General features: G+C 37.5%; 1 protein-coding gene across 1 annotated transcript in view; it reads right to left on the bottom strand.

The window, feature by feature from the left end:
• The window catches only part of PIGU (phosphatidylinositol glycan anchor biosynthesis class U), a 591,944-nt gene that overhangs the window by 427,876 nt on the left and 138,764 nt on the right, over positions 1 to 25,304 (bottom strand). Inside the window, exon 3 of the mRNA XM_044090281.1 lies at positions 11,388 to 11,447. Within this exon, the coding sequence (XP_043946216.1) occupies positions 11,388 to 11,447 (60 nt within the window). The remainder of the gene's footprint in view (positions 1 to 11,387; positions 11,448 to 25,304) is intronic.

The raw sequence follows: 25,304 nt of genomic DNA on the forward strand, positions 1-25,304 counted from the left end.
CCAATGCATCAGGTGGGATAAAGTAAATTTTATGAGTGTTACTTTGCACTTAAGTAATTTGTGTGTTGGTATCCATACCTTAACTTGTGTGTGTATGTGTTTTACTGGCTACACACAATTTTGGTAACACAAGCATGCTTTCAAAAATGGTGCACTCAATGAATGGCATGATGTATTTCTTTTCATATGTAACTGTTGTTTAAGTAACTTCAGTTACTTTCACCAACTTTCAACCCTTCCATCTTTCTTCACTGAAACAATCCTATAATAAAAATAGCATTAAGCTCACCTTCACACATTCATCACTGCAAATTTCTTATACAGTAAAACTGGCTCGAAGTCCTTAATCTTCTTAAACTCTACCAACTAAAACATGTCTATGTCAAGTCTTCGAATGCTTAAAATTTCGAACGTTACATGGTCGAGACCAAACGTTCGAAATTTCAAGTGTTCGAAGACTGACGTTCGCCCCGCGCCGTACGGTGCAGATAGGGAGAATTTCCCTTTTCTGCACTGAAATGCGGTCTCGGAGTTGGTATATTTAAGTAGGGGGGGTGGAGGGGGGTTTGCCCCCCTGCTCACACTGTTAAGGTGTGTTTTTCTTTTTTTTTTTATGTGATATTCGAACATCCAAATGTCGAACATTTGGTCTCGACCATGTAACGTTCGACATTTTGGACGTTCGAATATTTAACATAGATCCAACTAAAACAGGCCCATAAAATACTACACTTTCCCAACAAGTGTCTTTCACTATCCTCACTTATCTTGTGGTACTCCCTTTTTCAAGCCCTTAGATGTTCTAATAAACTTCTCTCTTGCATCTGTTTCTCAAATAACTTGATCGTGCTCACTTTTCACAGTAGGCAAACTCTGGTACTCCCTTCTATAGGAAAATACAAACTGTTGCCAATTTAAGTCACAACTAAATAGTCAGCTTCTCACAAACTGGATTTGTCACTGTGCATTTCAGCCTAAGTGACCTCTAAGCTCATCGCTAAAACTCCTCTCCCAATATTTTCTCTACTTCACCCAGTCACAGTCATACATAAATACTTCCACAAGCACCATAAATATTCATTTAGAAACATCTCCTTAGCTCTGTTATGCCCCTATTTCATACCTCCTTTCTACTCAGCTCTTCCTTTCCCTTTTCACTTGTATCCTTCTAAACCCAACTGCTTCCTCCTTTATCTCCTACCTCTACCATCACCTTCTTACCCTTCCTATATCTATCCACCACTAGTACTAATTAACATCTTTTGTTACCTCATCTACTAGAATACCAGGTGAATACTGCTCATTATCATACACATTTATCATTTTAAATCCTCTCATGCAATCCTTTTACATTAATCTATGCTTGTTTTCCTTCTCTCTTATTTCCAATTGTATTCAATATTACTGTTAATCAGTACTTGCATTTTCTGTTGAAGGTTTTCATCTGTAAAAAGGCTTTGCCTAGTTGGACTTTCCTGGTAAAAGGCTAAAAATTATGTTTTATTAAGACAATTATTTTTCTCTGCATGCTTTTCTAGTTTTATAACTGGGCCCCCACTGAAAATTATTTCTGCCCTGTTAGGCAATCTTGTAACAAAATATAAATAAACAATGAAAGTAGTATACCATGCACTAAATAAAAATCTGAAATATGCACAAACTACACTCCATCTTGATTAAGACACAGACTCACTGGCATTGACTTTATTGGTTTCCATAGTTAAACCATGCAGCCTTCCTAAAAACACATCATTAAGAAGGTAAAATCTTAACCAGTCTCCTACTTTCTAACCAGGCTTACAGAGGAAAGCCAGTAATGAAAACAGCTATGCTTAAATGGGGTCAATGGTAGGTAAAGGCAAGATCTGTTTCAAATGCCCCATAAAAATCTACAGATACGACTGACTTTCACATATCTGTACTACATTTGTTTGAAACATCTACCTGAAAAAGGTCCTTAATAGCACAGAATCCCAACTTGTGGAATCACCAACCTATGGGTGAAGGCAGAATAGCTGGCACAAAGAAAAACGTATGCACGGCTGTCCTTCAAAGAAGCTCTGCTTGTAGAATGCATACCTAAGCTATGGTGGTTACTAAATGGAGGCAAGCAGCTGTGAAGCAAGTCTTCAAAAGTACACACATCCTTGGAAAAGCATAAAGGAGGATGCTGTCCTAGAAAAAATGTTATTCTACTTCAGTGATGGGCCATAATACTGCTAGCCAACTGACAAGAGAGTTCTTGTTTGGATATAGTCTTCATTTTCCTAAATAAAGTAAACAAACTGAATAACACATTCATTTTACAGAAATCCTGTACAGTCAACAGGATGATGCAGTGCTGCCTCTGTACATCCCAAATGCAGCAGTTGTTTACTCCTTTCTAAACATGTAGGGAAAAAAAAAAAGAGTAGAAAGTGAAATTACCTTTAAAGAAGCATAAAGTCAGACAATGAAAAAGGGTTAGTCATTAGGAAGAATTGTCTCTGCACAAGACTTAACAAGTTTCTTTGTGGTGGATATGATGGCTAAAAGAAGAAAAAAATCATGAAAAAACACAACCAGAGCTGAAAGGAAGAAGACAATAGAGTTCATAGGCAAGATGCTCTTGTGGACCAACTTAAGCCTAGGCAATGTCTCTCAAAAATAATAATTAAACCCTGCACCTCGTGTCTACAAGGAAAACAACTTAACCATTGTCCCAACCTCTACTCCTTTCACAAAGGAAGTTTGATTCTTGATCAGGCATTTCAAAATAACGCAAGACTCATTTTTGCTGAGCCACTGAAAAACAAAGATTAGGATTACAGACAGCAGAATAATTCTTGCACTGCTGTCCTTTGCCCAGAGAAAACACTGTAGAAGCCCATGTTCGCGGGTCAGCATTCTGCTAAGTTTGTACAGCAGAAAGATGAGTTAAAAAGGCCTTAAGCATGACTGGTAGTCTTATTATTCCAAAAATAATGAGCAGCCAGCCCTACCTAACTTTTAAAAAAAGAATAATGTAAATACTTTAATCTTTGATTTGTGGTGCAGGAATCTGAGGAACGTGTAGAAGATGGGAGTGCCCATTCTGGGGGGAAGGGTGCTGCTTGAGGCACATCTTGAGGTTCAGTTTACTTAGTGGAGACCAGTAAAGCCACCACAAAGTACTGCCTGCTTAACTGTTGCTTTTACACCACACCTGTTAGCTGTATTGTTTTGCTTGTGGTAGCTGGGTTTCCCGCAAGTATAGCTTTGTTTTTCTGCATTTATCAGTAGTGATACAATTACCTGCTTAACTGTTGCTTTTACTTTATATCTGCTGGCTGTATTTGAAGTAAGTGAATCAGTGTCTCCCAGCTGAAAGTGCTGCTCACAAACATAGCTGTAATAACAAGAGCACCCCCAAAAACTAGCAGTCACAACTGCCATTTACTTAACATTCCACAGTTTCCATTCCAAATCTCACTGATAATTTTATTTTCTTAGCAGCTGTTAGGCTGGCTCTGCCACTCCATTTGCCCTTCAGGCTCACTCCGCTCCTCTACCTTACCCCCTTTCCCACTCACCCCTGCACCCCCCAGATTTATATTTAGCAGTAACTCCGTCCCTCCAATCACCTTTCACCCACTCACACAATCCACTTCTGTCTGTACCCTCCCCTCCTCGACAGCCTCCTCCCCTCCCTTCCCTAATCTCCACCCAAAACAGTACCTTCCACATTCCAAAACCTTTCTAAATCCATTTTACAAGTATGGCATGCCTTACATACTCTACCATCCCCAATCTGTTTCTAACTCTTGCCCTTAGCCTACTAGTTCTTATTACCTCCCCCAAATCTACGCTTCACCCCACAGCTAGTACTTCTACAACTTCTCCCCTATGCAGTGACAAACCATTAAACAGCTTCCATAATATATCACCCAACCTACTCGAATACCATTTCACTCATTTATCAAAACTAAAAATATTGCCCTATACCATAATAAATAAAAACATCTATCACTATCTAGCAACCTATAAAAAAAATCTTCCAAAACACTCCTTTAACAACCAAACCATAATATCCCTATGTGGTGACATCCACCCCAACCCAGGACCCTCAGGCAAAAGTACTCTCAACCAAACTACATTTTCTAAAGATAAAACTTAAACATTTGTAGTGTCTGTAACAAAATTACAGACCTTCATGCTTGGCTAACACAAAACACCCTTGACATCCTAGCAGTCACCAAAACCTGGCTAAAACCCCAAATCCAAGATATTGAAATAACACCCCAGGTTATAACATATTACGGAAAGATGGAATCAACAAATAGGAGGTGAGGTATCCCTAATTTATTCTGACTTTCACAATACCACCCTTCCAGAAAATGCTCCCATCATTTTCAAATGCTGAAATCCTAACAGAAAGCCTACAAATCTAAACAGCTAAGCATAGTCTGTATATCCCACCAGGACAAAATATCCAAATCCTTGAGGACATCCTCACCTAGATGTCAGAAAATATTTGCAACAAAACTATTATGGAGATGTGAACATCAGTTGGCAAGATTTAATAATGGACTCCCCAACAAATAAACATAAATTGGCAAGATTTAACAACAGACTTCTCAACAAACAGCTTAAACCTCTACAGGTTCACCCAACTCGTCACCAACACTACCAGAATGCTCAACAGCAATACACCAGGGGCAACCCTCGACTGGATCTTAGTTTCAAATCCATTTAAACATTCAAATCCAAAGACCCTACCCAATATACTCAACGACCACTTACCTGTTTTCACTTGTAGATTCACTCCACATATATTTAAATCTCATAACTATAAGGCCACCAGAAACCTAAAACATTTTGATCAACAAGAATTTATCAACATTCTGAAACTCTCAGATTGGTGCCCACTAAAAACTCTCCCATTAGATGATGCCTTCTACTATTTTAATAAGATAGTCCTAGACACACTCAACAACCTAGCCCCCTCCTCGTACTAAAAGAGTAAAATCAAACCACACATTCTGGCTAACAAAGGCCACTAAACAACTCCTACATAATAGGGACAAGGCCTGGAAAGAATGGCATAAAAACAAAAATGACCGTAACCTACTTAGATACAAACAGTTAAAAAAACAAAGCTAAAAAGCTAGTATGTACTGATAAGAGAAAGCATTTCTCTAACCAACTGAGTAACCATAGAAACAACCTAAAACAATTCTGGAAAAACATCACTAATCTCCTTACCCCTGACACCAAACAAAACCCATCTCCATGCCCAGAAAAAACACCATCACAAACAGCCACTATGCTCAACTCACATTTTATAAATAGCATATACAAATTAATAACAGACTCCTCTACCCACACCATCTCAAATTCCTTTACCCTTCTTCCTCTACCCCACAAAAGCAGTCCTCACTTAGAAAGACCCCCTAGACAATTCTTCTCCCCTTCACCAAAGCAATATTACAACATATAGCCTCTACTCACTACAACCAATACCAACCACAGAAATTCAGAGACTCCTCAGAAAATGAAAACCATGTTCTCTCTCCTCTGATGACCTTCCAGCAGAATACTTAAAACTTGCTGCTGAGGCCATAGCATACCCCATTAGCATCCTGCTCAACCCCTCAATTACAGAATCCTATGTCCTAAACCTCCAGAAAAAATCCATCATTACCCCACTTCACAAAGGAGGTAACTCCAATGAACCCTCCAATCTCTATCCTCTCCCCACTATCCAAACTCCTCGAAAAGTACATCCATAGCAATTACTTCACCATCTGACACACAGCAACCTACTCACCCCAACCCAACATGGCTTTCGTCCCTCACAGAACACAAAGCACTGTACTTATCTCTTTCATGGATACTGTACAGAGCTCCATCGACTCAAGTAATATTACTTTGGTACTACTACTAAACCTGTTGAAGGCTTTCAATACAGTATCACACAAAAAAATTCTACATCTTTCTAATATCGGCTGCACCCCACAAACCCACCAGTGGTTTAATAGCTACCTAACTAACAGGCAACAATGTGCAAAATGGCAAAATACCCTATCAGAATACCAAACCAACCAAACTGGAGTACCACAATGGTCCGTACTTGGACCTTTACTCTTTAATATATTTACCAACATCCTTCACACTGTTTTTCCTCCTAGATCTGTTATCCAATATGCAGATGATACTACCATCATCTCCTCCTCAAATAACCTCCAACAAATAACCCAAGATACCTTTACTGCAATTGAAGCCTGGTTAATCAAATCACGACTATTTCTTCATGCCAAAAAAAAAACGTCTACCCTTCGCAGCAAAACCCCTCTCACCTGACTCTCACTTTCAAAGCAACACACAAATCAAAATCATATCTCATGCTAAACTATTAGGTATTACCATTGACAATACACTTACATTTGAAGACCATATTGGTAATGCCATTAAAAAACCCAATGCAAATTAGAAGCCCTGTACAGACAAACATTTTATGGACAACATCATCAAAAAAGCTCTCACCAATACTTACTTGATCCCCTCCCTATTATATGGCACCACCATTTTACTAACCTGCACTTATCTCTAGAAAATAAGCTCCAGTCCTGCTACCATAAAATTGCCAAATTTGCCACAGGCAGCTCATACTGCTCACATCACTGCCAAGCCTTAATTTAATTAAACTGGCTGCAATTTCCACATCACCTTAACCTCATTCAACTGTCCATAGCACATAGTATTGTCTACAATCCAAACAACTGCTATGCCCTTAAGAACATTTTAATACCCTACAGCCTCACTAGAACCCTTCACTCTGAAAATAAGCAACTCATAACTGTAGCCGGATGCTGCCTTTACTCATACACCGTCGCTAAAATATGGAACTCACTTCCAACCAGCATAAACACCATTAGCTGCTTCAACAAATTTAAACTCATCCTAAAGAACTACCTACTAAATACTAAAATCTGCCCCTGCATCTATCCAAATAGATAAACATCCTACTCTCCTTGAGCCTTCCTCTAGCTTACCCCAATCTTTACCCATCAAAACTAGTAGGAAACTCTTTTTGATCTACAAGTTTTTTTTTAACAACTCTGTTCTTACTATAACTCTCACTAACCTCAACTATCATTCTAACCCCGTACCCCTTTAAAACTACCCCAATAATGATTTTTATTTACCTTTATTAATTCTTTCAACCTAACACTACCCCTTTCTAGTGATCTTTTCCTTTCTTAACTTTCAACCTATTTAAAAACTAAAAAAAAAAATAAATTAAAAAAGTATGTGCGTGCACGCACACACACACACACACACACACACACACACACACACACACACACACACACACACATTTATGTTGTAAATTACTGTTTTTTTTTTCTATGGTACTGTAACTTCCCACAATTTATTAGTCTGTTTCTCCTTTTGTTATATTGTACTGCACTGTAAATTCTTGCAAACTACTGTACAATCATATTGTGTTTGTGGAGCTTTTCTCCCCGGGCCTCTGCTGAAAATGGGCTCCTGTCCCAGTCGGACTATCCCAGTCAACAAATGTCAATAAATAAATAAATGGCACACATCTGTACGGGAAATGTACTTGTGACTTTATTCAAAGCATGCAGTTTCAGAAATGTCAGAGATCATCTGCTTGCTACCACTTCTCCTTATATTACTGCTGGGCTGATGTGACATTGCACAGAAGATCAAAAGAAGCTACAAAAGACTCAACAGTAAAAAATGAGCCATAGGAAAATGAAAGTAAAACCACAATCACACAGCAGCTTCCTTGAAAGAAGAGTTTCAGCACTCCTACTCAACGGACAGCTATTAGTTTCATGAGAACTCTACTCACAAAATGAGCCCGCTTTAAAAGGGATAACACAAACACTTCCACAGAACATGGAACCTTTTAAAAACTTCTGTTCTTCTACGCTATCTGAATGATTAGCCCAAGGAATAATGGCAAAAATCTTCCATTCTGTTTTACTACCTGAGACAAAAAAACAACACCTGTTTTTTTCTGACATATAGGCTGCCCACTACTGCACATAGTCTTAACTCCTTTCAATTTCACATGCAAAGTGACAAGCAAGTATAAAAAGCAAGACATACATCAGCATGCTGTAAAAAAAGGAAAGCTTTCTAATCATACAAAATATCATGATTCAGTTCTAGGCTCTGGAGGTCATGTGGATATACACCCCATGAACGCTACTGAGCTCTAAGTACAAGCCTCTCCCTGCAGAGCTGGCCATGTTACCCAGCAAGTACAGACCACAGGGATAGAAGCTCACCAATTGATAGGGCTATCATGTTCTTTGTATCTCAAAACTTTGCAGGGAGTTCTCCCCAAACCAGATTTAACACAGTGTCACAAATTAGACACATTTGTTAAAAGAGCTCACTTAATTAAAGCATTTCTGTGAGACTGCAAAGGAAAACACAATGACCAAAGAAGGAATTTTGGATAAAATAAAACACCTACATTAGGTGCTATAAGTTCAAACATAATTGGGGAATGCATAGGCTACTAAGGCACCCGGGGCAGGACTGAATAGGTTATAGATCTCTCATTTAAGCTTGGGGGATGCCTGCACCTCCCACCCCCCAATGGAACAAATGGCCAACTGGGTGAAGGCAGTCTGCCATCAGGCAGGTCAATTATAATTTTTTTTTAAGTCTCTTGTACAAACTAAGAAATACCAATACTGTTAAAATAAAGAAAATAGTCAGACAAAAGCAATAAAAATGCCAAGGAAGTTAAACTACTCCGTGCCCAATTCAGAACTTTATATACATATATATATATATATATATATATATACATATATATATATATATATATATATATATACACACACACATATATACAGTGGATATAAAAAGTGTACACACCCCTGTTAAAATGTCAGGTTTTTGTGATATAAAAAAATGAGACCACAATAAATCATTTCAAAACTTTTTCCACCTTTAATGTGACCTATAACCTGTAGAATTCAATTGAAAAATAAACAAATCTGTTAGGGGAAAAATATAAAAAATAAAAAAACGTACAACACACCCTTAAACTAATACTTTGCTGAAGCACCTTTTGATTTAATTCCAGCATTCAATCTTCTTGGGTAGGAGTCTATCAGCAATGGCACATTTTGACTTGGCAATATTTGCCCACTCTTCCTTGCAAAAGCACTCCAAATCTGTCAGACTGCAAGGGCATCTCTTGTCTACAGCACTCGTCAGGTCACTCCACAGATTTTCTATTGGATTTAGGTCTGGGTTGTGGTTGGGCCATTCCAATACTTTAAATATTCTTCTGGTGAAGCCATTCTTTTGTTGATTTGGACGTATACTTGGGGTCATTGTTGTGTTAAAAGGTGAAATTCCTCTTCATCTTCAGCTTTCTAGCATACTTCTGAAGGTTTTGGGCCAAAAGTGGCTGGCATTTGGAACTGTTCATAATTCCCTGCACTTAGACTAAAGCCCCAGTTCCAGCTGAAGAAAAGCAATCCCAAAGCATGATACTGCCATCACCATGCTTCATCATGGGGATGGTATTCTTTTGCTGATGCAAAGTATTGTTTTTGTGCCAAACATACCTTTTGGAATTGTGGCCATAAAGTTCAACCTTGGTCTCATCAGACCATAACAGATTTACAGATTTTCCCACATGCTTTTGGGAGTCTTGATGTATTGTTTTGCAAATTTTTAGCCGGGCCTGGATGTTTTTCTGTGCAGAAAAGGCTTCCGTCTTGCCCCTACCCCATATCCAGACATATGGAGAATACGGGAGATTGTTGTCACATGTAGTACACAACCAGTACTTGCCAGAAATTCCTGCAGCTCCTTTAGTGTTGCTGTAGGTCTCTTGGCAGCCTCCCTGGCCAGTTTTTGTCTTGTCTTTCCATTAATTTTGGAGGGACATCCAGGTCTTTGCAATGTCACTGTTGTCCCATATTTTCTCCACTTTTTGATGACTGTCTTCACTGTGTTCCATGGTATATCCAATGCTGTGGAAATTTTTTTGTACCCTTCTCCTGACTGATATCTTTCAGCAATGAGATCCCTTTGATGCTTTGTAACCTCTCTGCGAACCATGGCTTTTGCTGTAGCAGGCAACTGAGTAAATGTCAGAAAAATACTACTAGGACAGCTGAACTTTATTTGGGGTTGATCAGAGTCTCTTTAATTAATGGCAGGTGTGTACCTAAGAAGACTGAATGCTGTAATTAAATCAAAAGGTGCTTCAACAAAGTATTATTTTAAGGGTGTGCACACTTATGCAACCAGCTTATTGTATGTTTTTATTTTTTTACATTTCCCCCCTAACAGATTTGTTTGTTTTTCAATTGAATTTTACAAGTTATAGGTCACATTAAAGGTGGGAAAAGTTTTGAAATGATTTATTGTGGTCTCATTTTTTTATATCACAAAAACCTGGCATTTTAGCAGGGGTGTGTACACTTTTTATATCTACTGTATATCTAAAATAAGGTGCATGACTAAAGCAATGAAACATTTTAAGAATGAGATAAACCAAGCCAGTTTTATGGTTAAAAAACTGCTCTGTAACAGTGTCTGCCAGGGTGGTGACAAACCTTCTACTAGTCTGAAGGATACACTGCAATCAAAATAAACTTGCTACGTGGTGCAAACGCATATAAGGAATACAGACTGTAAGAAATGAGATGGCCATTCAAGTTTACACAGTGAAAAATGTGCACTGAATAATGTGCAGTTCTGGATTACCTTTCTATCTGCATGTAATCTAAAAATATTTAAATTACATGCAGTTTAAAAGATTTTACAAATGCAATGAAAGGCATGTCTATTTAGCATTGTTGTGCCCATAATTTCTGTCAGGATTACCTTCTGTTCTACAAACTCAGAATGAAGATAAAGTCAGAAGACTCTCGCTTAAAACAGTACCTTAAAAGTAACATGCCAGTTAGATAAGTAAAGGTACACAAAAAGAGAGCAAGAACATTTCAAAGAAAACCTGTCATGTGTTAATAAATGTTTAAACCAAAAGTTAAAAACTGTCATTAAGTAAAATGTATATGAAAACTATGAAATCACTTGTGGAAAGCAAAATGTTAAATTACCAAAGTCATTCTTTAGAGATAACAGGAGCTACAAGGTAAGCAAGTCTGAAGACTATGCACTCCTTAACAAAGAACAGCCTCAACACACGCACAAGACAAGGCAAACAGCTTTTACATTATGTTATATATATTTCTGAATAATTTGACGATAAACTTTCTAGTCTGTTCAACATCTAAATTGATAAATGTAAATAAAGCCCATAATGAAAAATAAATACCTTTTCCAATATATTCATTTACTAATCAAAGCTGCACAATTAATTCTATGCATGCTGTATGACTACGAGTACTCACCATAAATACTAATTCAGCATAGTCAATAAGAAAATGGAAGAGATAAATGATGAATGGAGTCTGTACGAAAAGAAAAGAAAGAATTGCATAGGTTACTATTTTCAACAAAAATATTGCAAATTACAAATAATCAAAAATGTTACATTACAGGAATACTGGATGCTATAACCAAAAACTAAATTGCTGTGGAAAAAATTCATGAAGGGATGACAACCTCGTCTTAGACATACAAAGCACTACTGTCAAGGCCCACTAGATGAGCACAAATCACAAACAACACTGTGTTCCAAGAAAACACAATTAAATTTTGTAAAGAAATAAAAAGCGATAAACTTAGAGAATTTCAGAAATATTTCTCCTCCCAGAATGAGAAGAGACCATGAAATGGTCTGTTACTCAACACAGTGAATATAATGAGGGTACAAGGCATTCAAGGCCTGCAAGTATCTTCTTACCATGATACTGTGAGTAATTAAAGTATGAACCAACCATCTTTCTCCACACTGCTATGTAAAATCTGCTGTAACAGCAAAGCCAGCACTGATTACTACAGAAATGCTTATCAACTTCAGAAAGCGATACTGCCACCCTAGCCACTCAGCAGATTAAGCTTTAATGGTAAGTAGAACAGTTAATACCCCTAAAGGAGGATGTTACATCCAAACGTACAGCGGAATTTCATTTACAATAAAATAAACTTAAGTGTTACTACTATGGTTTTACACATGATTTTGGCCAGAACTCATTTATACTAGGAAGTGTAACTGAAAATAAGGACTGCAAAATCACAAAACAATAAATAATACATAGGTTCATAGGTTAGTACTGGGCTATCTGCCCGAAGGCATATATTAGCCCAGCCATGTTATGCGGTATTCACCGCCCCTTTAGTAGTTCCCTAGACCCTTGTACTAGCAGCTAGTACCCTTGGCCCCTATCTAGTAGTGCTGTTGGTGTGATCCCCGGTGTGAACTTTCTGTTACCCATCCACTCATCAAGGTTCCTCTTGAAGAGTGATAGTGAGGGGCTCTGTCTTATGTAGATCGGGACCCTGTTCCATAGTAAGGGAAGTCTCTGCGAAGGGAATCTATCCCTCCAGCATGTTCTATTCATTGATGTGTTGAGGTTTATATCCCTAGAGCGTGTAGCTCAAGTAGATTTGGTTTTGCTAAGATGGAGCATGTTCAACAATTCTGGGATGGACATGGCTCTGTATGTTAGGCAGAGATCGCCTCTGAGAAAGCAGTATGCAACAGAGAACAGTCTTAGCTTTTTCAATCATGCTGCATAGGGCAACTGTTTGAGGCCAGTAATCCTCTTGGTTAGGTACCTCTGTGGTCTCTCCACTGCTGGAGATGTCTAGCCAGGTACATTCCAATTGGTGCATTGTATTCAATAATGGGTCCGATGAGGGAAGAGTAGAGGGGCACCCATTACATCCTTAGATCTTGATGTGAACCCTTTCGTGATCAGATGGGTCACATAGAAGGATTTTCTAACCACTTTGGCAACATGGTTATCAAAGGAAAGCTGACTATCTACTTGGGTCCCTAGATCCCTTATTTCTTCTTCAGATTTCAGGGGATTACCTCCTATGTTGTAGTTTGCGGGTACTCTGTTTTTTCCAAAAGGGATTACTACGCATTTTTTTGCATTTAGCTTGAGACCATGGCTTTGACACCAGGCATCAGTCTCATTTAGGCCCTTCTGGAGGATCTCCATGTCAGCCGGAGACTCTATTATAGCACCCAGTTTGCAGTCGTCCACAAACTTAGTCAGCCACAGCCCTTCCGTGCTTGCCTGTACTTCTGAGAAGTATATGCCAAACAGGAGGGGCCCCAGGACAGAGCCCTGAGGCACACCACTCATTACTGGTCTGGATTCAGACATAGATCCCGCTACTCTTACTTTATGGGATCTGTCTGACAGCCAGTTTGCGATCCATCTTGTGACGTAAGGGTTTATGCCCAGGCTGGTGAGCTTATCAATAATACCTGAATGGGGAATGGTGTCAAATGCTTTAGCAAGGTCAAGGTAAGCCGTGTGTACCTCCTTTCCCTTATCTATAGCCTGAGTAACTGTCTCAAAGAAATCCATCAGGTTCAGGAGGCATGATCTGCCCTTGACAAAGCTGAACTGTGTGGGGTCCAGCGACTGGAGGTTTCCAATCTCTCCATTTATGAGTACCATAATGATTCGCTCCATAGCCTTACAGATCAGACTGGTCAGGCTTATTGGTCGGTAGTTCCCAGGTTCAGTTGTGGCCCCACCCTTGTGTAGCGGGACCACCATTGCCGTGCGCCATTCTATGGGCACATATCCTGTGGAGAGGCTGAGACTGAACAGGGTATTAAGATGCGGGGTTAATTCCTTTTGGAGCTCGCGTATGACACAGCCTGGGACACCATCTGGTCCCATGGAGGCAGTGTTTTTAGCTTTAGATAGAGCCTTGTTAACCAATGTATTAGTAATAATTGGACTTGCACAATCCCCTGGAATGGTAATAGGTCATGTAGGTGGTGAGGGGGTGTGTGAAATTTGCACTGAACCTGTCAGCCAAGATGTTGGCAATGTCAGAAGGGTCAGTGTATTTTGTTCCATTTTGTACTAGCTCAGAACAGACCTGAGCGTTGCCATTTAGTTTTTTGACATAGCCATAGAAGGCCTTATGGTTATCCTTGGCATCCTTGGCAACTTTCTTTTCAAAATTAGCTTTTCTTTATTAATGATAAATCAATAAGCTAGGGCAGAGATGTTCACTTTCCAGAGTACATTTGTCTATACAGGTTAAAATGTATACCAAGCAACAATAAAACTGAGGTGCAGCATACTGTGAGGACAGATTCCTCCAAGTGAGTAGTGCAAATCAGTCTTCCTGAGAAGCCATTGTCACATGAAGCAATATAAATTCAGGAAAAGATCTCACAAAAACATTTACTTTTCAAGAGGAAGCTCGATCACCAGAAGCAGCATACACAGCATTTGTTTTCATACTCAACTCATTCCTCTCACACCCCTCCTTGGCTGTCCCGACTACAACCAACAGCGACCCAATCTAAATGGACTCCACTTTCTTACCCAGTGCTGGATGACATTCTCATCCTTAAATACTATCAAAGCCAGGAATGCAACAACAAATCCATCCCCAAGCGTCACCACACATGACCCAGGCCTGCAGTCACTGGACAGAGAGATACATATCATGATCACAAAGAAAAGAGAACAGCAGGCAAAAAGCTATAATTCAATGTGGAAAGGGATGATGACAAAATGGGGTAGCTCAAGAATAATCTTGGATGTAGATCTTCAAATGGAATAACAATAACCATACACAATATTATATTCATAAAGTAGTAGAAGGTATTCTAAAGAATTAAGCCAACACGGGAATGAAGAAAGTAGATTTTGCAGATAGGGATGACTGCAATTAGGGGTTCAGAGAATAAGCAAGAGGGGGCTGGAATCTACTGGAGAAAACTGGAAAAAGATCCAAGGTATTGGCAGCAAATAATAAGAGAGAAAAAGGTAATAGAATGGGAAGAGGCCAAGAATACATTTGGGCTGCAAGTTAGGATTGATATTAGAGTACAGGCAAAGAGAAAAGGACAGGAAGATCCTAAGTCAAAGACCAGCAATGGTGTAGTTTTTAGTAGAATCTATAACAGAAACTGCTGTTAAAAACAGGATAATTAGTAGGGCATATAAAATAATGCAGGATAGCTACAGGAATCAATCAGAGGAGATTAGAAAGGTCTGGGAAGAGAAAGTGGGCAAGCAATTCACAAAGAAACAATAATGTATGGCTCCCAACTATACAACAAAGTTTAGATGATGTAGGAATTTTTGCTTGAACTATTTGGCACAGACATTTTTATACACCATGCAGACTACAACTGAAAATGTTGACAGTGTGATGGGGAAGAAAGAGGTAATTGGGAACATATTTTTGGGAGTGTAAGGAGTTGGCAGAATTTAAAAATTCCATTGTAGACTACTCTGTCAGAAATACTGGGTTAGCAAATTGGTGTAACTACGGAAATTTTTTTTTTTTTTTTTTAGCTGTGATACAGAATCCGAATTGTATAGATGTAGTAAGCCCTTGCTCAGTTTAATTCTGGTGCTGAAAAAAAGCAATTAGTATAAAATGGAAATCAAAATGTATACCAACCTTACTAGAAGTATTGAACACAGTACAGGAGATAAGAGAAATGTAAATGAGATCTTTTGAAAAAGTTCGAAGCAAATTACATAAAAAATGGGAATTGTGGGAGCAATACATGCAGAATAATGTTCTGGTGGAAGAATGATGTTTAAGGGAAGGCAGGAATTGAATGAGCTTTATAATATTTGACTGACAATGACTGTATAGAAGATTGTATGTGACGTATAATGTTTGCAACTGCAAATATGTCAGCATGGTTTGTTTTCATTTATATAAAATGTATGATTATTAAATGATCACTTATGACATAAGCAAAGATTTTTTTTTTGTTAAAAGAAAGGGGGGAACAGAAGGAGGCAATCCTCTTTCTACTGAAGCCTTCAGTGAACTGGCCTTCAGTGAACTGTAGTTAACATAGAAGGTGACAGTTATGTAATTTTAATATTTAAACCATCTATTTTGAATACAGCTGCTCATTATTTAGTTGATCCAGCATTAACAAAAATATGATTGAGTACTGTATTAAACAGAATAAATTTTGAGGTCTGGTTTGAGCCCTGCAAATTGTACAAATATATGCAACTGAGGAAGTATCAATGTCTATCCTGCAATTTGATTTTAGTGTTTTGTATGGTTTATTTTTAACTTGTCTGCCTTCCATGACATTTTAGGTTTTATTTTTTTTCTTTTTAGTCTGCATATCACTATTTATCCAAAGCTATTTATTGTTTCATTGTAATATATTTTGTTGAAAATAGTTGGATTTGAAGTAAAATACTACAAAAGGATGACAGAGCTGTGTTAGGGCTTAAATATTGTAGTACTAGGCCAAACTTGATGCTTGTAACTTCATAAGTGCATAATTTTTTGTACAGTCAGATATTGGTTGGATTTTTTCAGGACTAGCGCTACCTTGGGAGCTTTGAGTGTCTGTGTTGTTATTATTGGACAATAGTCACTCATACTCTTAGGAATGATATCTATGATTTTTGCGTTTGTTTGGGAAGTTAGTAAGTACGGCATCCAGTATGCCGTTAGTGTTAGTTATTTGATTTGGTATGGTAATTTCTTTTAAAAGCTGGTCACATTACAGAGGTCAAAGATTCTTTGTAGCTGACTTCCAAGATGGCTGCACACTGAACAATAGTATAACTTCAGCTCTCCCAGCATGAAAACAGAAACTGAGAAAAAGGAGTGCCATTGAAAATGTTTTTTGATAAGTTCAGTTACTGGCTAGTAAATACACTGCCTGGATGCCAGCAAAGAAGGAATTTGGAAAACCTGAAAGACAAATCAACCAGAAAAGGTGAAAAGAAAAGAATGTCTGGGAAGGACTCTGCTGCTGTTGAACAAAAAGCAGATAAAGCTTCAGCTTTGGTTCAAGAGATGGCTTTCAGTAATTTAGACAAAAAAATAAATCAAATGTACTCAGAGGTGATTAAAATAAATGAAACATTGAAGAAATGCATCAAATTCAAACAGCAAAAGGCTGAAAAAACAGAAGCAGCTTTAACTAGCCATTCAAATGAACTAATAAAACTGCAACAAATCAGAGGTTGACATGAAGAAAAAGTTGGCTGAATAGCAGGTTTCTCAAGAAGAACTGTTTATAAAATAGAAGATTTAGAAGACAAAGCATAAAAAGATAACTGAGATTTTCTGCTGTACCAGATAAATGGGAAGGAAGAGACTGTATTAATTTTATGAAAGCACAAATTAAGCAACTAGACTGGTGTTTCATGGCAGAATTTCTTAACTTAAAGGGTGCCTCGAGTGTATACTCCAAACCTGGTCACAAGAAAGCAGCCATGATCTATAGTAGTAAAGATGCCATTATACCAGCAGGAAGAGCCGATTCTGGCAAAATTGTGGTGGAAAGCAACTGGAGACAGCAGTGTGTGTGTGCAGAAAATGATTATTTGTTGTACACTAAGAAGAAGAAAATCAAATTTGTCCCAGCAACCAGGTAATGTCAACAGGCGGGTGTGAGATTCAAGCTGCTGTACCTAGCTGTCTTCAAAGTGTTTTTTCCTGGAGGATCAATGAGGAGGAAATAAAAATGTTTATCCAACAAAAAGTAAGTCAGCAAGCAGAAGAGAACTCTTGTTTCTCATTCTTCTAACAGCAAGGTTTATACAGAGACTTTACCAGTGAAACCTTTTCCAATGTTCCAAAGGAAAATGCTTGAGAGACAGAAAAAAAGCACAGGAGTTGATTAAAAGAGTCAGCAGTACCTTGAGCTTAAATCAGAGTCTGATACTGGGAGATGGAGAGGAACAGGAAAATCAGCAACTCTGAAATTATTGAATAAATGGAATACTATAAAGCACTTCATCACATTTGTGAAATATGATTTTGCAAGAAAATGGCAAAAAAAATTGGAATTTTGTTGACTTGTGGGTAAACTGTAAATATACCCTACTTTATATCATTAATGTTTAGAATGACACTATAAGGTGGAAAACTGTTATGCAAAAATTTTTGTCATTATTATTTGTATAAAACATTTCAAGATATAAACTTCATGTCATATACAGCAAAACAGTTGTGCAGTGTGCGGTCAGAGTAGGGTGACCAAATCATGAACTGGAAAAAACGGGACACACCCAAGGAGGGTTTGGGGGATACCCTCCAGCTAAAGAAGGGTCCTCCGCCCACCAGAAACTATTTATTGAAATATGCTCATTTTAACTATTTTGAGACCTAGAAATCTTTTTAAATTTACCTTCACTTTTGTAATCTAATTTAAACACCGAGGCATATCATAAACAAAAACAATAATTTTGCAGTGAATACTTATTTATTTATACATATTTTACAACATAATACAACACAACAAATTAAATTTCACTAGTCTAGGATTTAAATTGAGGATATTTGGCTGTTGTCCCAGCCATTGTTAAAACCTCCTTCTTATCTAATATAAACTTGTAAAAACTAGAACAGTCCATTTTGAAATTGTAGAGAACTTGCAGGATTGCAGAAAGGGTCTCCACTCTCATCTTGTTTCTTTCGTCCGTCCATTGAATGTTCATGAGCGAAAAGATTCTTTCAGTATTAGTATTATGGGCAGGGATCGCAAACACATATTGGCATATCTTCAAAAATTCAGAGTTCTGTTCTGGCCTAGTATGGGTTTTGAAAAAACAAACCCACTTTTCGTGACACTGAGGTGTTTTTTTATCTTCATCAGTCCACTCTTTAATATTTTCACTTACAAAATCCGCTAACGATGCCAGTTGATCAAATAGCAAAGTATCATTTATTTCAATACTTTTTTCGTTGAAGTAACAAATAGTTTCTTCAATTTGTTCCCAACTGGGGATGTCCTTCAAAAGCATCCATTTGAATTTTGAGAAGGTAGAGAATGGTACACTCCATTTTTCAAGATATTGTAGGCAGGTTTCATAAAACTCGTTAACTTCATTTTTGAAGTTAATTTCATCTTGTTGCGTAATATTGGCCCGTTTAAGAATGGATTTTACACTAAATGATAAAAACTGTTCCTCTTTTCTTCTGGTCAAAGCTTTGAGAGTACATTCCAATACATCATTGACTTCCATAACACTTTTTGTACTTCCTTCAATCTTTTTAATTCCTTGGTGAAAAATACTGAGTTGGCTATGGATAAACCATAGGTATGCCTCACTTAAAGGATTATTAAAAAATGTTAACAAAATCTTTGGAGCTTTTTTCTCGTTTAAAAAGAAATCCTTTAAAGCATCAAACAGCTTTAAAATTCGTTCTATTGCAGGCATCAAAGACAGCCAACGAGTTTTTGAATACGCCAAAATAGTGCCAAATTCGACGTCGACCATGTCACAAAATTCTTTTAGCCTCTCTGTTCGCACAGTGTATATAGAAAAATAAGAGAAGAGTTTGACAACAATACCTTCAATGTCACAGCTTAATCTATCAGCTGCTGCACATATGCAGTTATGTACTACATGTGCAGGACAACCCACACCTTCAATACCACCATGTAAATTAGTTGTTAATTTTGTAAATACATTGTTTTTTCCCCACTCTGTTCAAACCATCAAAATTTGTGTTGGTATTGTCACCACAAAACGCAATGCAACCGTTTTTATTTAACTTGAATTTATCAATACAGTTCAAGCAGAAACTAGATATGTCATCTGACGTTTCACATGGCAAGGAAGCTACTTTCAGTAACTTTGACTTTATCCCTTCATTTATGTCAAAAAATTGAACTACAAAAGGAAACATTTTTATAGCCTTGTGATTGCTTGCATCAGTTGAAATGCCATAAAAAGGGGATTTATTTATCTCTTCAATGCTAATTTTCATGCTGAATGGAGCTAAAACACCAGTTATCAGGGTTGATTGCTTTGTTCTGGCAGAGCTAAACTTTAATGCAATTGATGAGTCACTAAACATAACGCTGTTTAACTTGTTGACACAGTCATTTGACCTAAAGCTGTGATGGTGCTTACCGTATGGTAGGCCTGAGTTAGTTCAGCAGCTCTAACTTTCGTTTCTTCATTAGAATCATGTTTTATAAAATAATTGTTAAGAGACATACTGCTACTTGGGGCACTCAGTCTGTTCCTATGTTTCACTGATGTGATGTGTTGTTTTATATTTGAACGTCCACCATGACCAATACTAAAAACACTATTGCAAACTGTGCACTCGGCTTCACTGTCATAGCGTCCCTTTTTAATATAGTTCCACTCTTTGGAATACTCCTCCATAAACTTACATTGATGCTTGGGCATAATTATTGTCTATATGAGACGATAATATAAAATTAAAGAATAAAGTTCAACACCCAAAACAAACACCTGTCACTCTGACACGAACAGGCCGGCAGGGATCACACATAAGACTAACACATTACACGCTGCTACAGGTCTGTCTATATGGCTATGCTTACTTCTAAAAGTTTGTAGCACTTAGACTAGAAGTGCTTAGCGGAGCCCCTGACTTGATACTTTATTGTCTTTGCTCCTCAACTACAGTGTACCTTCTTACGTTCTCCATTGTAGAGTTCCTTTGGCCATCTCTTCCTTGCTCTATGTTCGCTTTAAATAATCGCGCGCGTGGCAGTAGCCATAGCAACAAGGTCTCATGTTCTTTACGCTACTCAAAAGTCTAAAAAATGAAAAATATTAAAACAAGATCAGTTTCGCATACAGACTGACCTTAAAGTTATCAAATTTACATACATAAAAATACGCAGCTGGTATCGCCAAATAAGTTTCACATAACACTCCAAAACCCCAAATTACATATTTTAAAAAAGTAGCTTTCAAGAAATTGTGAAACATCTGATATGACGCTGTAAAATATATTTTTCAAACTTTCCTTCAGATACCATTCATTTCAAATAATTGCAACAACACACATACTCACCTTCTTCACCACCGTTTATCTACCATAACCTGCCAATCAAAACAATGAGGTGGGATTTAGTTTACTTGACACGCACTTTACAAAAGGGGAGGATGTGCTATCGCTTTTCGCGATGCATTGTTGGTATTGCAGTTTTTAACTGCTCATTTCGTCATATTAGCTATGGAAATAGAGCTGTAGTCCCTGCAGCAAAGGAAATAGTAAAAATGCGGCGTGACGCAATATTGACAATGTGACGTTGACAACTTCAGTTATGTTGAGTTTCGATTTTTATTATCAATATTTATTGTGTGCTGTGTGGTAAATGAAGGAAACGTATATCACAAGTGTGTATGGTGGAAGAAGCCACTTTTTTATTCTTAAAATGACCTGCCTTTGTCTTAGAAAAGTTCAATGGGCACTTCAACCCCTTACATACAGATGTTGCGGTTGACATGTAGAATATGCTTATGTACACAATCTTTCTTACCACTATCAGTCGGTCCGTCATCATCATCATCAATGAGGAGTAATAATGGTTTGAAAACTTGTGTTGAGGCACTTGTGGGTTCGGGTGTATGGAGGGACAGCACCAGTCTGCATTTTATTACGAAGCGCAGCATATACACACCCACATAAAATTATACACAAAAGAGAACGAGCATAGTGGGCAGCAAGTATCTGTATGGAAAATAGCTGCTCCTCCCGCATCTGTTACTCAGAAAGGTAAACAGAAAATACCTGTTTATTTTTGCAAGCTTTTCAGAAGTAGCCAAAATATTACTTGAAGTTATATAATTAGGAAGTTTTAGTGATTTGATAGAAACGGGACATTTAGGCATCCCGAGAGACTTTTTTGGGACACCAGGTACGATCGCGAAAAAACGGGACAATCCCTTTTTTACGGGACGTTTGGTCACCCTAGGTCAGAAACATTTTAAAGGTGGGGGAGTCTTTTCAGTGACTGTTCCATATGTTAAAGTTATTAAATAAATACTTTTTATTCGTAAGAAATATAGGTTTTTATAGTACAACAAGAAAAAATGCTAAACAAAAGCAAGTTTAATGTTCATTTGCTGTGATCTTGGGTTGTGGGGGTGGGGTGTTAAAATGCACTGATTGTATTTTATATAGAATTAGGATATTTTCTCTTTTTATTTCACATGGGTGAGTGACTAGATTACCACATTTGGCTTAAACTATAAACAGGCTCTTTTGTAAAAGTGTAGAATTTAAGAATAGAACAAAATGAGCCACAAAAATGCTAAGGTTCTTACAACTGTAAAAGATATTAGCTTGTTTGTTTTCTTTGGCAAATGTTCAGCCGAGTTGAGATTTCTACAGCTGTGTCTTCTTTTCTGAGTGAAATTTACAAAGACTCATTCCTGAGTACATTTCCATGAAGACAAGCTGGCTGCATGTTTAAGCAGTTAACCTTGAGAATTCGGAGTATTTTTTGTTGAGGGAAGTGTGAAATTTAAAGGTACAATGACAGGCAGTTCAATGAAAAAATTAAGTTTGAAATTATGGGAAGTGAATAGTAGGTTACAACTCCCCTAGCAGCTTTGATACTTTAATACAGTTACTAGAACAGTGCACAATTTAGTTTTATTTAAAGACAGCCAGTACACTTTTTCTTAGGGCTAAAAGTGAATGTTTTCTGAAAGCATAAAAGCTGTTTTTCACATATCGGAAGGCAAGAGAGACAGGAAAAGAACAGACAGCAACCAGTGTACGTGGGAGCACAGGGTGTAGCATGGGTAACCTTGTCTGTAGGTGCAGCAATCAGTTTGGGGTAATTTCCCTTCTGGAGGGTTAAATTTTATGTTTTGAAGATGTACATGGCTTGGTGCATTTCATCCAAGTTAACAGGGGATGGGGTGTTTTGTGTTTTTGGTTTTCATTAAAAGAAAAAGTTTTGAAAGATATGACAGATTCAAATGGAAATGAGAAGAAATAACTGTACAAAAGATCAGCCTGTCAACATTAGTATATGCATGTAACACAAAAGCTGGAAATAAACATTCAGAAAAACTGTCAAGTATAATAAGTGGGAATAATAGCTTTTTATCATCATGATGGCTATGCTGTCCATATTATCCTGAAATGTGAATGGCCTTACGGGTATAGATAATAAAGAAAGAGTACTGAATTATATTAAGAAATGCACAGTGCAAATAACAATGCTGCAGGAGATACTTTCGAAAGAAATGAGCATGGGAATTTAGCAAAGAGAGGTTCTCAAAACTGATATTCAGCAGAACATCAGGGACAGGGAATAAGGGGAGTAATCATACTAAATGCCAGAAGGTCTCCAACAATGACAGATGAGGGGAAAAAGACAAAAACTGTTAGATTTGTGGTAGCAAGAGGCTATTAGCAAGAAGAGAGAATTACAATGGCATGTATTTATATTCCACCAAAAACTGCTGTAAATGAGGCTTAAAAAAACTTGGAGAAATAATCAGCTTTCAGCAGGGAATATTATTTATAGTTGGGGACTGGAATTTGATTCGCAATAGTGAGGATGTATCAGGGCAACCTACAAGGGCCAATATAACAAAAGACAGTAGATTTCTGAAGACATTTATGAAAATATTTGGTACAGAAGATGTGAACTCAGTAGTAGGAACTTGAACAGAATTTACATATTATTCACCAAGATACAATAACTGGGCTAAGCTCTAGGGACCTAAACCTTGTTACCACAATAAACAGAACATGCTGGAGGGATAGATTCCTGTCCCAGAGACTTCCCATACTCTGGAACAGACTACCTATCTATGTAAAACAGAGCTCCTCATTAGCACTCTTCAAGAAAAATCTTGATGATTGGATGGGTAATAGGAAATTCACCCTGGGGATCACTTCTGTGGTTCTGCTTGACAAGGGCACAGGAAAATAATTTTCTTGGGTGGCGAAAGCCAAGGAACCTTTTTGGCTAGGCTTCTATAGACCCTAGGGCCAATAGCCTAGTACCTACCTATGAACCTATAAAATAGATAGAAATTATATTTCACAGGACCACGTGCATTTAATTGAAAGCTTCAGCACACATCCAATAACTATGTACTTATTAATGTAACATTATTAAATATTATTACTGTATTATTTATGCAATGTGAACTACCTCTTTCATGTCATATGTGTTATTTTCTTTCTTATGTTATTCTCTGACACCGTTGTATCTATGTTATTTGCACTGCATTTCTCTTGTGAGCTGACATTTGTAATTTTGTTTAGGCTACACTTGTGTGGTCCTAAATGACAATAAAGGTTCTTTGACTCTCTGAATCTTTATTTCTAATAATGCACCAATAAAAACTTAAGATAAAAATGCACGGTAATGAAGTAAAACTAAGGCATTGGTACTTCCTCACCTGCCCATTAAAAAGAGAGGAATTTAAGGAATAGTTAGTGGAAACAATTCAGGAGTTAATGGAAGATACAAACATCTTCAGAAGTTATAGCTACTGACTGTGATAAAAATGAAAATAGAGTTTAAAAAGAAGGTCAAAATAAAAAAAGAGATTTGGTTAAGAAATAACTGAAATTACTTAGAGGGGTTTACAAAGTTTAAAGGATTGTAGAATAAGGGGAATCTCACAGAACAAGAGGAGAAGCAAATGCAAAGTGTTGAATAGAAAATAAGGAAGCATCTGGATAATATGCACGAGTTACAAAGATTGCAGTTAAGCAACTATTTTTGAATAATGACTTCAGAGTACAAAACCTTTTAGCACGGCGACTTAGAAACTGAATGTTAAAAGGGTTGTTGCCAAACTTAGGGAACCTATAACAAGAAAAATGACCACAGATCTTGTAGAGGTTTTACAGACATTCTGGAAATTTTACTAAAATTTGTTTAAAACAGAAATGTGGAAATCAAAAAAGAGTACAAATGGAAATATTTATGGAAGATTTAATTATGCCCAGGTTAGAGGTAGACGAGGCTCAACAACAGTTAAGATAAGAGGTGATGAGATAAAAACAGTGATATATAAGCAATCTTCAGGAAACTCTCCAGGAACAGATGGCATTGTTGTGGAAGTTTGGAAATAAGGAGGGAAGAAAGTGAAAAATCCGGAAGATTTTCTTTAATGGTACTTTAAAAGGAGAGGAAGCCCCAACATCTTAGAAGAAAGCTGTTTGTGACCATGTTACCTAAAGATGGCAAAGACCCTTCAGAACCAGCTTCATATAGACCCATTTGAATGTTAAACCATGATTATAAAGTGTTTACGTTTATACTAGCTAAAATAATGGCAAAGGTGTTGCCAAGACTGATAGGTATGGATTGGTGTGGTTTTGTGTAGGGGAGGCAAACATTTAACAATATTAATAGAACAATGATGATCTAGAGGGAAGCAGAATGTAAGAAAATATCTCTGTTGTTA

Source organism: Protopterus annectens, chromosome 12.part0 (genome assembly GCF_019279795.1).
Source record: "Protopterus annectens isolate FY-2018-M chromosome 12.part0, PAN1.0, whole genome shotgun sequence".
Classification (NCBI taxonomy): Eukaryota; Metazoa; Chordata; order Ceratodontiformes; family Protopteridae; genus Protopterus; species Protopterus annectens.